This window comes from Cupressus sempervirens, chromosome 7, assembly GCF_028749045.1.
Source record: "Cupressus sempervirens isolate cs-2001-9-10 chromosome 7, ASM2874904v1, whole genome shotgun sequence".
Taxonomy (NCBI): Eukaryota; Viridiplantae; Streptophyta; class Pinopsida; order Cupressales; family Cupressaceae; genus Cupressus; species Cupressus sempervirens.
Window position 1 is genome coordinate 868,657,785 of NC_143124.1, and position 18,262 is coordinate 868,676,046.

The 18,262-nt window shown below is 35.3% G+C and overlaps 1 protein-coding gene across 3 annotated transcripts in view; it reads left to right on the forward strand.

The window, feature by feature from the left end:
• LOC149550218 (Leucine-rich repeat (LRR) family protein) overlaps nt 1-15,443 on the forward strand; it is a 64,626-nt gene extending 49,183 nt beyond the window's left edge. For all 3 annotated transcript variants that reach the window (XM_089793316.1, XM_089793317.1, XM_089793318.1), the window contains 3 exons: nt 13,546-14,158; nt 14,276-14,818; nt 14,938-15,443. In XM_089793316.1, the coding sequence (XP_089649442.1) occupies nt 13,546-14,158; nt 14,276-14,818; nt 14,938-15,053 (1,272 nt within the window). In that variant the 3' untranslated portion in view covers nt 15,054-15,443. The remainder of the gene's footprint in view (nt 1-13,545; nt 14,159-14,275; nt 14,819-14,937) is intronic.
• The last annotated feature ends 2,819 nt before the right edge of the window (nt 15,444-18,262 follow it).

Consider the following 18,262-nt stretch of genomic DNA (forward strand, 5'->3'; position numbering starts at 1 on the left):
TTGGAGATACCCGATGGCGATTTTGGCGATTTTTGCCATGAATCGCCGATTTGGGCGATTCAGGCGATTCACAAGAAAAAATCGCCTTCAGCGATTTCCGATCCCAAAAAAATCGGGAGTCATGAATCTTATCGCCAAATCGGCAATTTTGGCGATTTCAAGGCGATTTTTGGAACTATGAATCCAAGCCTTTTTGTCTAGTGATTCTTGTAACAAATGGAGTTTGTGGAACATGAAAATACGATCAATAGTTTCTGGATCAAGATCGATGAGGGTATTGCTGTCTTAGTCCCTGATAGTTCTAGAAGTTGCATCAAAATGTTTGGTGCATGCAAGGATGAAATCGGGTTCATGAGTCACCACAGGTTAAGGTAGATAGCAAATGAATATGACTTTGTTTGATCCAAGTCATATTCTTAGTGGTTTTATCATTGACTCTTATGAGAAAATGTCATGAGCCTAAAAAAAGTGTGTACAATTAAAGTATACTTTAAATACATATGCTCTATTTAAAGAGCTTATTATAATCGTTAATTAATAAATACAGTATTAAACATTAATTTTAATCTATAAATATTAAATAACCTATAATAAGAAAATCAAATATAAACTATTATTATTAAATTAATAATAAATTGAACATTACTAGTAATTATTAATATAATGATAAATGAATATATAATATTATTTAATTAAGTATGATCTAATATTATATAATATAGTACAATCCAAATATCAACATGATATTATATTATAATATAAAATAATTAAATAATTATAAAAAATGATTAATTGGAATGATACTAAATCATAATTAAAATTAGAACATTATAGAGACACATCCATTCGAACATAACAAGTAAATAAAGAATATCAAAAGTATTTCTAGAGATATAGAAGAAGAATATACAAGATATACATAAAATCTGATAAGATATTTTTATTATTTATTAGAATGATCTTATTGAGATCATCACAGAAAATCTTCTATATTCATGTGCGCTACATCCCTATCTTGAACCTCATCACTGTCGGAAGTTACTTGTGATGGTGGGATAGAGTAGTAGTATTGGTCATATTGGTACTTCATCTTTTTCTTATCTTTGCCTTTTGTTGATGCAAGCTCTTTTGACATTGCAGAGTGATGTACCTGTGCAACTGTTATATGAAAGTTTCATAGTATAAGAACATCATCATATGAAGAGTCCATAGCAATCTTTTTCTGTGTAAAAACATAGATTTGGGCAAAGTATGAATAGGGAAAGTGTATGAGATGATTGCAGAGAGCGAAGGAGCAAATGGGTCAAGCTCAAAATAGCTAAAATATGGCTAGAATAGCCAAAAATGGGTTTTTTGGAGTGGGTGGCATATGCTGATAGCGAGCTTTAAAATGTGCAGATGAGGAGTAAAGTGTAATGAAATGGAGACATAACATACTTTAATAGACATAAGTCATGCTATGTATCTGACAAGCATGTGAATTTTTTTTTTTCAACTATAGGGCAGCCATATGGAGGTTCATGGAATGCATATTGGTGGGAATTACACTTGCATTCTCACGAGGGAAAAAAACTAAAAGGGATTTGCGATCATATTAGAACGAGATTTTATCCCGACTGCATATGCCAATAAATGGGACCTTGCACATGCAACTTGGAGAAGAAGACGAAAGATGGAAGGAATAACTTCATGTACCTAAAAAGAGATGCAAATCTGAAAATGGAAATAACAAAGATTTGCAAGAACAAGCAAAGCAAATATATACACAAATGCCTTGAGAAGAATAACAAAGGTGTTGATGTTTCTTGGATCGCTGCAAATATACTTGCATTGCCTGTATTGGTATATGTTTTCCATATGCAACATCCTCTCATTTATATTGAGCATAGGTTATTGAATAGACATGTCTATTCAATAATCAAATAATTAATAATACAAACTTAATTATTTTTTATATATATATCAAATAATAAGCTTATATCTCACATAATATTATATCTCATATATAATTATATGAATAACCATAGAGTTATCCGACAGAAGCTACCAAACATTAACACTCCCTCTTAGCAAAGGAGGATAAACACAAGACAAATATTACACCATTGGTAATATCTCAGAAGTTTTCCATCATTAATATCGCATATGATATCAAGAGTATTGATTTCCAAAATATCGACATATGATATTCATCAATAACTCAAACTTACGGTAAGATATCACATTTGATATCAAGAGTCTTGATCTCCCAGAATATCGATATCCGATATTCATCAAGTACTTGAAAACAAGATTTCATATCACATTTGATATCAAGAGTATTGGCCTCCTAGAATGTCAATGATATTCACCACTCACTCAAAACATTTAGATATCACATTTGATATCAAGAGTATTGGTCTCCCAGAATATCAATGATATTCACCACTTACTCAAAAGATTTAGATATCACATTTGATATCAAGAGTATTGGCCTCCCAGAATATCAAAGATATTCACCAAGTACTCTAAGAGTAATGGCCTCCCATAATGTTGAGATACAAGACATTCACCATTTACTCAATTTATTTAATCTCATAATAGAAGTTGATTGTAAGAATGTCACCTTACAACTTCTCCCAAATACAAGTGATGATCTTTTGGAAGTCGTCACTTCCTCATTGATATACACAGGGATAGGCCCATATAAAAGTCACATGGTTACAGTCCTCTTGACTGTGACAACTTTATAGATCATTATAGAAACCATCTCAGCATGGTTTACTCCCTCTGAATCAATATGTTTGAGATCACCAAAGATTGACTGAGTTACATCCTCTATTTGCTCCCTCTTTTTCAATCTTCCTCTTCTTGCAATAACAATCTCGGAGGAAGAGATCAAGGAAAATAGATCTAGAATGTATTGATAATAAAAATAAGAGAGAGCCTACTATAATACTCTAGGATAATAATAATATTTAGCTTTTCTATGAATGATATTAACAAATTATATCATCTCTATTCTCAAAATAATATTATTATCCTTTTCTTATTATTTAAAATAACATTCTTATTTATAATCAATATTATTATGAATTTTATTCCTTTTTATAATCCTAATAATAATATTAGGAATTTCTCTCATAATAATATTATAATAAATATTAGCATAACCTTGTGAATTGATAATCATTCAACTAAATAAAACATACTTACAGATTGATACCTGTAGATAACTTGGCAAGTCCTTCATTACTTGCGATATTTCATGTCATTTCCTGGGGCGTACCGGAATCTCATGTGATTTAGAGATATGGAATTGTGTGCACATCTAAAATGGCGGTTCTACATTCCTAACACATATTGGAACTTCAAATCAATAATCTTTCTAGAATATAGTTGCTAATTATGATATCGAATCTTAATTTTAAGTGCCTCCTTTGGTTTTGTTTCCTAGTGTCATTGCCCTCATTAAGGGATCTCTATTTCTTTGTATAAACTGGCTTGAGCTTGTGTATCATTGGGGTCGGTCGCTGTGCTCCCAAGTTAATTTGCTCCCATCATCAGTTTTCTTTATCCAGTCAATGCTGTAGTCTTGAACCCTTGTAACCATGGATATGACTTCCTCTAAGACTGCCCCAATATCACTATGCAGTCACTATATGACATCTTGATGTCATGAGCTCATAAATCCAACCTACTATCATCCCAACAACAAAAAAGAATGAAGCCATCAGTTACCATGTGGTGAGAGGAAAAGAATGTGCAGGTTCTCATCTTGTTCCAGTGCAGTCAAATCCTTGTTGCACAATGCACGTGGATCTATTTGTACATACTGCAGACCACCGCCCACACATATCCAGTGGGAAAGAATCAAAGCATCCTTTTTGAATTGTCTTGGCATCCACATCATCTCCTTTGGCTTCATGCATCTCTGGTTTACCATGTAAAGTTTCTATATTGGTCGAACGGTTTCTTCCATCTTGCATTGGCGGTAAAGTTTTCTAAATAAGTAAATCGATAATATGGTTTCCAAATTAGTTGACATAACTCATGCTATCATAACTTCTCAATACAACTAGAAACATTATAACCATATTATAATCTATGAAATATATTTCCATCTTCCTTATCGTGTGGCGGGTTTGTCTGTAATATTGGCGTGGCCACTCAACCGATATATCATAGCATCATAACATTGAGGGGATCAATTGACATCATATTATAATTATTATACAGCCATATGTTTTGTGATATGTATTGAATCTGATGACATTATAAACTCTTATATTAATTGCCCTTTCCATATTATTTGCACTTCTACATTTGCAACCTGGCTCTGATACCATGTTGATGTTTCTTGGATCACTGCAAATGTACTTGCATTGCCTGTATTGGTATATGTTTTCCATATGCAACATCCTCTCATTTATATTGAGCATAGGTTATTGAATAGACATGTCTATTCAATAATCAAATAATTAATAATACAAACTTAATTATGTTATATGTATATATCAAATAATAAGCTTATATCTCACATAATATTATATCTCATATATAATTATATGAATAACCATAGAGTTATCCGACAGAAGCTACCAAACATTAACAAAAAGAATTTTACTTCAACTCCACCAAAAATGAGAAAATAAGTCTTTATCCAAATCTTGAGCAAATCTGAAATAAATCCAAGAGATTTAGTATTTTAGATTTGTCCAAAGCCAAAGACTTAATAGATTTCAAAATCCAAACATCATGGTTCGAATTTGGACATGTGGAGATAGTTAGAGAGATACAATGCCCAAAAAGTGGAACAAGCTTTGACCTAGAAAATCCATATGCAAGATCATGTAAAAGCGACATGTAGGGCAAGAAATTTACTTGCAAAATGATGAAAGATGAGTTAAAAATCGAAATACTTACCCTAGGATACTTCTTGAAGGGATTCAAGGCCAAAAACGCCTTGGAATGAAACGTTTTTGATGAAGATCATGCTCTAAACGGGCTGTTTTCGTCAAAACACATTTTGGAAACATATGCAAAACCTCCAAAAATGGCCACCCTTGACTTAGTGGAAATTCGTAGCCTTCAAACGCCCTTTGGAAGAGCATCAACATGTTACAAAACACATGCATTCTTGGTAAAAATCGCTGCCTAGATTGAATAGGGCATTTTAAGCCAAAACATGTTTGGAAATGTATGCATTTCCTTGGAAAATTGCCACTATTGCTCTTGATAAAGAAGAACACATTTTTAATGGTCAAACCCATGTATTCTTAACATGTAATATCACCAAAAATCACCACCATAAACTTGCTCAAGTTCATAACTTATTTTTTCTCATGTCTTTGATATATGCAATCTTTTGGAAAATCACCACCAACTTAAATAAAGAAGCTAAGTTATTAAAAATGGGGAATTTGAAACCCTTTCCATGTTTTTGAAATACATGCAATAGCTACAAAAATCTCCACTTTTAATGAACCAACATTTGGACTTTTAAAACAAGTTTATTTAAACATGTAATTGTTGATGCGAGTTTTGTATCACTTACATAACATATTAGGATTTGAATATTCAATATGGGATATCAAATATGCAACTCCTCTCTTGAAAAGTTATTACTCATGAAGACATAAGCAATAGCTCCAATGTTCCTTACACCGTTGGATACTCGCTCAGTTTTATCAATGTGATTTGCTTGTAATCACGTAGGCGGCCTTATGCTATTCATTCGAGGATGACTTGGACTTGGTGGAATGATGGAGATGATGATGGGTTTGTGAAATATGCGAGTGGCAGATAATGTTGGTGGTGGTGGTGATGAAGGATGTGTCTGCCGGGGATGATGTTGATGGGAAAGCGATGGTTATGGGAGGTGAATGGATGTGCTCTAATGCTTAACTTACTCCTCTAATTTGCTTCTCTAAGCTTCGACTACCCAGCTACTTACTAATTTACTCCTACTCCTATGAATGGAAGGTTAGCAAATGGACGGGGATCGAACCTAATGAGAGCTGACCAACGGCCTCACTTCCACAGGGGCAATGATTCAAAGGAATAATAAACTAGCTTACCACACAAAGCTTCCCAACCAGCCGCTAGGATGCTAGTGGTCTAGCATTGATCCCTATCAAACATTTACCAATGCTACCATACAACTATCCATCTACTTCACTCCTACTTAGCAACTTGAAATGAAACCAACTTTAACAACTTGAAAGGAAATCTAACTAAGTGGGAGTAGAAAACATGGAATAATACCCAATGTTCTTAATCAACATGCAAATCGCAACAATGAAAAAGAGAGCGATTTTGGTATTATCTTCGCAACAATTTTTCCAACTCTTTTACAAATGAGAGCAAATGGCCTTTTATAGGGGCCAAAAATACAAAGGACGACAGAGATCAAAACAAGATCAACGATCCAGATTGGATCCTCAAAACCCTAATTAGGGTTGCCACCCCATCGGCCAATGAGAAGCCGCCATCTCATCAATGGACCAATGAAAAAAGTGCAAAAAGTGGCAACCAATGAGAAGGCACCAAAATGGTGGCCAATCAGAAATAGACACTTGTCCTATTCTAGAAGAAAGGGAAATTGCCACTTGGGCTTACATCAAATGATCTTTTAATATAAATCTTCCCTTTTCTTTCATCTTCTTAGCTAAGGCAATGAACTTAGCTAGCCTTTTGTTAACTTCTTCCATAGGAGGACAAGGTGTGTGCTTCGCCCTGAGTTCTGCTGACTTCGCTACGCCACTTGCTACTTGTAGTATCCTTTCGTGATCCATCTCATATTCTTTCTCAAATCCAATAAAAGCATTGAGAGAGAAAAGGGTGCCCAAATGCTTCTTCTTGATAACAACCTTCCCCAACTCATCCAACATCGATCCAAAATCTGTTTCATTGACATCCTCTTCTCTGATATCCTCAAAATCAATTGCCACCTCAACGTTGTTCATTATGGTTGAAATGGAAGTGTCGATGCTTGGGTTGTGATGTGCAACTGCCTTTTGTATATCCTTTTATGGTACCGCCATTGGTATTGGTTATTTGCCTCATTTTTTGAGAAGAAGGGAGTTTTGGACATCATATCCTCTTTGTCTTTCTTAGTGTTTGCCTGCTTGGGATTCTTACTTGCACTAACATCCTCCATGCTCGTCGCCCTATTATGGGATGGTAGAGTGGTGGACCAAAAGGCAAGAAGAACCAAGAGGAGCAATCCTTAGACTAGAATGAAAGAAGGATGTCAGCTTAAGGACCCCTTGCAACTCTAGATGATTTGAAATTACCTCTACCTATAGCCAAGGGGGATTGTCCTTCCTTTAGTCTGTCCTTCATCCATATCATGTCCACTGTAGCGATATTGGTGTCGGTTATTCTCTTCATTTTCGAGAAGAAGGGAGTTTTGGACATCATATCCTCTTTGTCTTTTTTAGTGTTTGCTCGCTTGAGATTCTTACTTGCACTAACATCCTCCATGCTTGTTGCCCTATTATGGGATGGTATAGTGGTGGACTAGAAGGCAAGAAGAACCAAGAGGAGCAATCCTTAGACTAGAACGGAAGAAGGATGTCAGCTTAAGGACCCCTTGCAACTCTAGATGATGAAAATTCACCTTAACCAATAATCTTACAGCGACTTTTCGGAACCTAGGACAAGACCTTAAGAACTTCAAATCCCTTGCAAATAAGAAATTTATCATGCAATTCACCTCCAAATAAAATTACCCAACCTAGGGCAAAAATCGCAGCCTCTTGAAAAAATCAGAACTTTATCTTCCACAAATTTTGGCTCCCACAAAATTCAGCTCCCACAAATTTCGGCCCCCACAAAATTCGCCTTCCACAAAATTCGGCCCCCACAAATTTCGGCTCCCACAAATTTCGCCCTCCACAAAATTTGCCAAGCAAGAAGAGTGCAGATCTACTTTTGCAAAATCACCAACACCTTGAGAAGGAGAAGTGAGAAGTGAGAAAGAAATGGGAGAGAGGCCTTCTTTTATACACAACTTTCTTCTTGGACCCTGGGAGAAAGAAAAACAAATAATTAATGCAAAATTATGGCCCAAAATTAAATACTTAACCAAAATTAATTTTGCCATGATGAAAATTAACTTTCTAAATTGCCAATTAGTTCTAAATTGCAAAAAGAAATTAAATAATGCCTTGAGGGTGTTAAATATTTCTATTTAATGGGGGTTTAGTAATTAATACGTCATTAAATTTGGATTTTGGCTAACCAAAAGCCATTTTTTCAATATTAAATTACCAATTTCATTAAAGGCAAAAAGTTTTCAAGGCAACTTTAATCTATTAAAGCCATTTTTTTGCAATTTTTATCCAAATTGATTTAGCTATGCCAATAAATTTTTTTTTTGACAAAAATAAAATAAAATTTCTTCTAGAGCCAAAAATCGATTTTGCAATTTTATTTCACCATCGCAAAAATTAATTTTCTTCACCAAAAAAAAAAACTAAAATTTTCCAAAAGACCAAATTTAACAAAAATTTCATTTTTTGAAAATTATCCAAATTTTCAAAAGAAAATGCCTAAGTGCAAAATGTACAATTTTATCCTGCCAACTTGGAATCAACTTTGAAATTTGTTCGGCCTAAGGATAGAATTGGTGGCTCTGGAAAATCAAGTTGAAACTGGGTGAAAATAAATCTAACCTTCTCCCATTGGCCCGAAAGTGTCCAAAGCTCAAAATTTTCAAAATTGTTGGACAATCCAAAAATTTGCCAAGGCGATCAAAAAAAAGGGGGGTCCCCAAAATTTTGGGGCGATGGTGTGAAAACCTCACAACAGTAATAAGGCCCAAAATTGGCACTTTGCATTAAGTTAGTGGGAACAAGTTATTCTTTACTCAACTACATATGCATTCGAGTCCAAAATTGCAACTATAGCTTGATGTTGGCAAATAACTCATTTTAGATTTACATTTACATGTTATAATGACATGCAAATGTATTTCAAAAGCCCACTTAAATGGTCATTTAAAAATACATATGTATTAATTATTAAAAATGAACTAATACAGTAACATATGTACTCGCATTTAAAAAGCACACTTCTAATGATGCTGGGATTTATTAGGAGTGGATTTTCATGAAGTATTTTGCATGGGATGTATGCAACGGGTTATAAAAATCCCACTTTATGTATTTAAGTTATCTCATGTATTTATATTTTATATTCAACTATAGTTTTTAATAAAGTAACATGAAAAATAGGCTTGAAATAAACTATTTTTATAAATCATAAAAAACTATGGTCAAATTTAAAATGGACATTAAAATCCACTTTAGATATTCAATATAATTTTATATCATGCAATTGCCAATAAAAAGCCAAATTTTACGAGGTTTTTAAATAAAAATATGCAGTTGACTTGAAAAACCCCCTTTTTTTTCTCATAATTTGAGCTAGACTACTCCGATTTCGACCTAAGTTAGTTTGGAACGAGCGAAATTCCAATGGCTATTCACCTAAGGATAAAAGAAGACTTAAAACTATTTACAACACAGAATAAAACAAAGAAAAGATGCAAAAGTTTGCCAAAAATTGAGTGTTTGCGATCAGAGAAGAAAAACTCTTACTAACAAACAATTTGGGATTTAACTCGACAAAAACCTTCAAAAAAAATGCAGAGATATGATCACATAGAGTACAATTCAGGGATAACGAATTGTTCCATGACACCTTATCGACACATTAAAACCAATGTAACCCCAATATTGGGGTACATCGGGACGAGTTTTTGGGAGGTGGGAATTGGCCTAATTTTTGGGACGGCGGGGGGACGGCCAAGGGACAGCGGCAAAGGGAGGAGGAGGCAGGGAGGGGTGTTGTATAGTATACATATAGAACTTGAAATGCTTGTTAGAATGATGTTTCAGTAGAACATACCAACTTAAAATTCTTGAACATAGCAAAATTGCAATCTAAACTAGAACCGTTGAATATTTAACATAGTAACATATTACATACCCAATAGTAACATTAAAAAATCAAAACTCAAATAGAAATCCAAGTCCACATTCAAGCGGCAACATGGTTGCAGACTAGCAGAGGTGGGGGTACTTGGGTAGGCGAGTACCTGGTGCAGAGACATTTGGGGGACGAGTACTCCGAGGTTTGGGAGAGGAGTGTGAGTCCCTGTGTAACACTGATTAAAAAAAAGAGGACGTGCCTACAAATCCATAAGAAAATTGTGTAGGGTTGCCCCAATTTTGTGAAGCCAAAATTGAGGACAACAAATTCTCACAACACAACTAAGAGGAGGGGGTCGATTAGTTGTGTCTTATAGCAATAAACTTTATACTTTTCACCAAATCACCAATTAAGGATATAGCAGTGCAAAACAAGATGAACAAGGCATAAATCGACACCGTAACACACAAGATTTTTGTTCTCGAGGAAAACTTTGTTAAGGGAAAAATCTCGGCGGGGGTGATACCCAAAAGATCATATGTACTAGTATAAAAATGTCCCTTTTAGGAGACCTGACCCTATTAGGAGTTGACACAATACATCTAGCACATAAGTCTGTGTTAAAGGACATAAACCTTGTTAAGTGGTCCTTCAACCTTGCTAGGATTTGATGAGAACAAAAGGTTCAGTGCCTAAGCACATTGCTCAAAGGAAAAGGTTAAAGCCATCTTTAAGGACTCACTGTCCAAAAGGAGAATGTTAAAGACACCTTCATGGACTTACTAACTAGAACATGAACTGACTGATGACAACTTAAAAAGCTTTTATAGTTCCATTGAAGTACATAAGGAATAATCATAGATTTCACTCATACCTCTATCAAAGCATGTGATCTACTTTCAGTTCTACTCTGACCTTCCTTGCATCAATTGCAACTTTGCATCAATTCACTTATATTCAATTTGCATGAATTACAACAAAGGAATTATCAAACCTCTATTTTTTTGAGCATCTTTGATATTTTCCTCCTTGGATGGTTCGAAAATCAGCCTCTTCTATCCTTGGATGATTTGTTATTGATTCACTCATTAACCACCTTTGACCTTTGAAGACAATTCACCACTTGCTTCGTATTTTTCAATGGCTGTTGGAAACTCTTTTCAAGTGGATTTTGGTTGAGATCACACCCATGCAGCCAACGTGGGATGACAAAAATATTACCTCGAAACCTGTTTAGTGGTAATTTATCTAATTTCCCCATATAATTTTATTGTATCTCATCTTGGGGTTTGTCACCATTTACCATTCACTTGTCATTTTAATCCATATTAACCCTATAAAGGGAAAATCAATCATCATGGGGATAATTGAAATCCTTAAAATTTGTATTGTTCCCTTGATTCATTCCCAAGGGAAATTCAATCCCCACAAGGACTCATATCTCACTTGTTTTCTTGTATCTCAAAGGTAAAATCATTCCTCACAGGGACAAATACAATCCAAGACTCATGCTTACATTCACTCACGAAAGGTCCTAATGGGGAAAAATGACCCTCTCAGGAACTAATGGAAATTCTATATGCATAGAGACAAAATGGGGATTCATTAACAACAAGGACTTCTCCCACTTCATGTTAAAAAATCTCCGAAGAATGGGACTAGTGTAAAATTGACATGCTTAGGGACTCTTCACTAATTGTCCTTGTTCCTTATAGGAGGGGAAAATTGACCCCTACAAGGACTAATTGGTCCGACACTTGTCACAAATATCTCCTCATGAGCAGAAAAACAACCACTATAGGGATTTTCATGATTTTTCAAGTGAAAATTCTATTTCCTTTGGAATTTTGAGCATTTTATAAGGAAATTTTGATTTTCATAAGGGTTTTCAATTTTGTATATGGAAAATCAATTTTTATACGGATAAAAAACCCTTGTGTATAAAATATGCCATATAGTGTATTTCAGACTATTTGACTAGCCAAAATATTCATGCACATAGAAATTTTACCTCAAACCATTGCAACATAATCCAGTGATAACTTACCCTTGACACTTACATCTGCACTTACAATCCTGACAATTTAATCACTTAACCACTCCTTTACTTCCAAGCTCTGAATTGCCATCTCAACTACGAAAACCTTACAACTATGAGGCAAAAGAGGGGGTCTCCATTTGCAATGGGGTGATAGGGAAGATTTTGGATCAACACTTTGGATGGCACTTTATGATCCATCCTTTGGATGAAAAAACGAGCTAGGGTTTTAGATTAAAATGACCTTAACATGAAGCATCTAAAATTAGTTTTTTCTTTATTTGATTGCTGAAGTCCTTTTTATGACCTTGGGTGCTCGCTATTTTGTAACAGAGAACTGCAGAACCAAAAACTCACAATAATAAAAATATAGAGAGCAATTTTCATATTCTGATTTCAGTTTTTATTCATAACTGTTTTGTATTTTAGAAGTTATTTATGCAGGTCAGTACTCTCAGAATTGCAGGTTTGATTAACAGTTAGTTTTATGAAACCCTACACTGCAGTTTCTGTTTATCATGTACTGAAATCTTAACCATAATGATAAAAAGACTTGTAAAAGAATTAAACAGGGACATAATTCAAACATTATTAGTTAGCATTGGATCTTGTGGCAATTGTAGCTGCTTGTAATTTTTATGTTTTATGAACAAATATCTCTGTTTTAATGGAAAAGTAAGCATCCTATTGTAAACAATTAGTGTAAGATATTTCCAACAAATTCTAGCCGCTTCTTTGACCAATTAGAATAACTGACTACTCTAAATTTGCCAAAAAGCATGAAGATTGAGTTAAAAAAGATGAAAGGCACCAACCTGACAAATTACCTGTCAAAGAAAGAGGCATTTCTTTTTCAAAAAGATTACCAAAAATGTTTCTATTTTTGCTCATCTAATTAGAGTGATTTATTTGTCTCTTGTGTGGCTAATCAGTAAATAAGTTGAAAGAATGTCAAAGGAGAAAGCAAAAGAATAAGAGTGAAGTGATCATAAGATTCACTAATGAGTGGAAAGGGTACTCTAGTGGCATGAAGTATCCTTGATTACAAAGAGAGGTGTGGGCTTACAAAGAATTGATTCAACAACAGACGAATATATAATATAAAAACAAATATTTGGTGTAAAAAGAGGGCATTTATAAATAAAAAACAAAACTAAATCTCCTACTTGTCCATTGAAACCAGAATACTATTTCACATCTAATTATATATGCATTGATGTATCTGTGTATCATTGCAAATCAGGAAACATAAACACAGCCAACTGCCAAAGCCATCTATTGTTTTTCCTAAAATTAGTGTAGGTGGATCCTAGACCCCATGAATAGTTTCTTCCATCTATCAGTATTAGTGTAAGCGTGCTTCCCTTTTTTATACATCTTGTATTAAATTCAGAAGAGTTTTTCAGTACTTTAAACTGCAAATATGTAATACATTTGTTTGAAGATAATAGCATGGTTGTTTTATGTTTGCTCACAGGTTATTGAGTTAAAACGTGTTAAGTGTACATTGCTACTGTCAATTTAAATATTTTTCTGCAAGAAGAGTGTACAAGCTCTCAAGGATTTTGATGTTCCTGTGTATGCAGGTATTAACTCAGTTGCAACAACTGGATATGTGGGGTAGCCAGATTTCTAACAGAGGAGTTGCTCTTCTCAAAGCTTTTCCCAACTTGAATTTCCTGAATTTGGCTTGGACAAATGCCACTCAAATTCCAGCGTTGTTTTCTCTGAAGTCCTTGAACATGAGCAACTGTAGCTTAGATTCCATTCTTGATGGAATAGAAGAACCTCAAATGTCGCTATTGTCATTACGTTTCTCTGGGACGATTTTTTTTGACGTCTCCCAAGTTTTTTCTTCTCTTGGAACTAAAAATGTGTCTTTGCTAGATCTGTCTTCATCTTCTGTGGATGATGCTTTTTTTCTTGCTGGTATGGATAAGCTTGAGTGCCTGGATCTCAGTGGCACTGCAGTAATGACTTCATCTATGACTTTTGTGGCAGATATAGGATCAAATTTAAAACAACTTAATCTAAGCTCTACAAAAGTTAGTTCTGAAGCTTTATCCATTTTAGCTGGAAATGTTCCAAAGCTTGAATTTATTTCATTATCTTCTACCGCTGTGGATGATGATGCTTTTGCATATTTGGGCCTCATGTCTGCCCTGTGTAGGATAAGCTTGAGCCACACAAATATCAAAGGTATTAATCCAACTCTGTTTAGACTATATTGGTTTGCAAGGGATTAACTCTGGAATGTGTTGTAAGCATAATTAAGAATAATATTTAATGCTATTAATATTTTCTTCTTGCCGTCAGGTTTTATTCATGGTGGAGAGAATGGGTCTAGTCCAATATTTTCACTTGCTTTCCTGCAACAGCTTGATCATTTAGAAACTCTGGACTTAGAAAATACTCACGTTTCTGACTTGGCCTGTCAGCCCCTTACTTTCTTGAAGGAGTTGCGATGTCTATCTCTTCGGAGTGACTTTCTCTCGGACATTTCTCTTCTCACAGTGTCTTCTCTTCCTCAGCTTAATTATCTTAGTCTTCAAGGGGCTGTTGTCACAAATCCAGGTCTCTGTACATTTGTTCCACCTCCATTTCTTCGAGTACTGGATCTGAGAGACTGCTGGCTTTTAACAAAAGAAGGAATTTTAAAGTTTTCTAGAAGTTATCCTCAACTGGAATTAAGACATGAATCACTTGTTACAATTTCTGAGGAGAAAACCTTCCATGGTCATGGCAAGTTGTTTTCAAGTGAGTCTTTGGATGCAGCTAAAGTGAAATGGGGAAGAAAACATGCCAGCAGAATTTCCTCGCCTTCAGCACATGCTAATCAGACCCAAAGGAGATTTGTAGGTCAGTCTTTTGTCTGGCCTGTTAATCTTATTTATCATTAGTGTTGGATGCCTGCATTTCATCTTCCGTTTGTTGCAGCTTATTTTTTTGTGACTGTGTTTCTGTCATTTGTTTTACAGATGAACGAATCAAGTATAGCAAATCGGAATTGTTGCAGCTTCAAGCATCCCCCCATTTTTTTTTGTCCCTGTCCAAATTGAATATTTCTCTACCAGAGACTTTAAAGAAGAAATGATCAGCAAATGGAAACTTAGTTTATAATTGAAAGTTTCCACAACATTTTTTAATTTTGTGGCATTTGACCTCTAGGAGTAATCATTACCCTAATATAATTTATTTTCTTTATGCATGTTGCTAAACATCACAAGGCAAAGGGATCTACTTAGCCACACACATCTTAAAGGCATTAAAACATTTGTTAATAGGGTGAGGAATGGTGAATACGATCTCCTGGTTTGTGCTAATCACCTAGTTTCTTCATCCATTGGCAAAGCCTTTGGAACATCTGATGCCTTACAAGTCACAATTGACTCAATTTTTATCAATGTGGGATTAAACCAATTACACCCGAGTCATATATTTGCAGTAAATAATTAAAGGCCTTAATGGGCATTTTTGTTTAGAACTTAGATCTCAGTTTTTTGTGACGTTTGGCCTGTGTATGTTGGGCCTCTGTGTGTTGCATGTGTCAAAAAGTATCTGTTTTATTGAATGATTTCATTGTAGAAGTTGTTTGAGTAAATTGGTCTAGACTTAGATTCATTTAAAAGCATAAGCACACGATCTCAGTTAACAAACATGCAAAAGCCACTGGAATAAGTTAACCAATGGCAGCTCCCATTACTGCCTGGGGACAATCATAGACCTACGGAACTCTGGAGATATGGATGCAAGTCTTTTCATGCCATCAGTTGGTTGTGGCCTCCAAAGTTGTATAATTATTTCTATTGCTGATGAATTTTACAATGCAATGCCAAGAAGTGGTCTTGGGTATCAGTTTGGAATCTCTTTTGCTGTTAGCCAAATCTATGTAGGAGAGGGGAGGATCTAAGGGGGTCTAATTCATAAAGAGCTGAAGCTATTTCTGAAGTCTCCGAGCCAAGCATGGATATCTAGGTCTTCTCATTTCTAACATTCATTAGCAATTTAAACAATTTACTATACAAGTTCATTTCATCAATAGTAATTACCATGCTCTGGAATATGATATATAATTAATAGAGCAGTCTTTGACATCAGATTGAAATTGCTGATCATTTTTACTATGCAATGCCAACAAGTAGACTTGGGTATCAGTTTGGAATCTTCTTTTCTGTTAAGGATGTTATTTTTGATCAGATTATAGGTTGCAGGAATTTAAAAGTTTAATCACTGTTCTTCAGATGTATATGCAGATTCTATATGATATTTTGCTGTTATATCTTGCTTTGCAATTATTAATTTCTGTACATAAAAGATTAGATTGATCATTATATACATAATAGCGTGGAGACATGTCTCTCAAAGGGACGTGGCTCATGACTGATCACTAACTAATAGATTATTAATTGTTATCAACATGAATAATAATTGTTTTATCGCACTCAATCAAGTATATATGTATATTTAATAATACACACATGATTGATAATCATAATCATAACAGTATACAGATTAAGGATAGTAATCAAATGCTCAAGGCTGATAGGTCATGCGTTTGATTTCATCAATAGGAATAATACAATTGAAGCTACAATTCATTAACAAAGGAGATCGAAGCGACGATTCATTAACAGAGGAGATCGAAGCGACAATTCATTAACTAAGGAGATAGGGATCTAAGTGAACTTGGTCCATAAAGAGCTGAAGCTATTTCTGAATTCTCTTGCCCAAATACCCTTGGATGTCCAGCTGAAGGTGCATTGCGAAATGCCTTCAGCATTACCCACTAAATTGTGATGAAGGAATCAAATATATCCTACCTTGGAACTTGATCAATCCATCCACCACAACATAATGATCATCCTGTATGGTGCCTACAATCACTTTAGAATCCCAGGTGTCCCTTGCATACTCTGCAGTAATCCTATTTCTCCAATCTCTAGCAATCTCAACCAGAGCACAAATATGAGGTCTCTGGGATAAAGCATCTGCCACCAAATTCTTCTTTCCTATGACAAACTCAATGTCAAAGTCATAGGCTTGTAGCTTTGATCCACTTCAGTTGTCTATCATTCAAATAACGTTGGCTCATGAAGTATTTGATGTTGTTGTGATCAGTTTTGATAACAAACTTCCCCCCAACTAGGTAGGACCGAAACTTGAACAATGCATGCATAATAGCCAACATCTCCCAATCATAGATGGAATAGCTTCTCTCCACTCCACTGAGCTTTCTACTCTCAAAAGCAATGGGATGCTTCTCTTGCATCAAGACTGCCCCAATCCCATCACTTGATGCATCACAATGGAGCTTAAATGGCTTCGTGAAGTTCGGTAGAGCTAATATTGGACATGATGACATCACCTTCTTGAAATGATCAAAGCATCTCTGAGCTGCCCCTGTCCATGCGAAGGCCCCTTTCTTGGTAAGGTCTGTCAAGGGTGCAACGGTCTGTGAAAATCCCTTCACAAATCTCCTATAAAACTCGCAGAGACCAAAGAACCCCTTAAGTTGTGTAAGGTTCATAGGATTAGGCCAATCAACAATAGCCTTAATCTTTTCAGGATCTACCTGAACTCCATCTGCGTTGATGATATGCCCAAGGTATAGTAACTCAGTCAACCCAAACTCGCACTTAGATTCCTTGGCATATAGTGAATTTTTCTCCAAAATGGACAACACCATCTCAAGATGTTGTCAATGCTCCTCCCAAGTCTTACTGAAGACCAAAATGTCATCAAAGAAAATTAGGACAAATCTCTTAAGTTGCCCCCTGAATACCTGATTTATGCAACTTTGGAACGTAGTAGGGGCATTGGTTAGCCCAAATGGCATAACTAAAAGCTTGAAGTGACCATAGTGACATCGAAAAGCTGTCTTCTCAACGTCCTCCCTCATTCTGATTTGATGATACCCTGACCATAAATTAATCTTCATAAAAAAACATGCACCATGCAACTCATCAATAAACTCATCTATCCGTGGGATGTGATATCTATTCTTAATGGTTTTATTATTTTATGCCCTATAATCGATGCACATGCGTATCGTCCCATCCTTCTTCTTTACCAACACTACTGTTGAAGCAAAGGGGCTCTTAGTAGGCCTGATATGCCCCATCTCCAATAAATCCTTAATCGCCTTTTCTATCTCATCCTTGTGTTTCTTAGGGTGATGATAGGGAGTAATTATAATTGGTTTGGCTCCCTCCCTGAGTTCAATAACATCCTCCATCCCTTTGTCGGGGGAACTCCATGCATAATCTCGCCAAAAACTTTAGCATGCCTATCAAGTATCTCCTA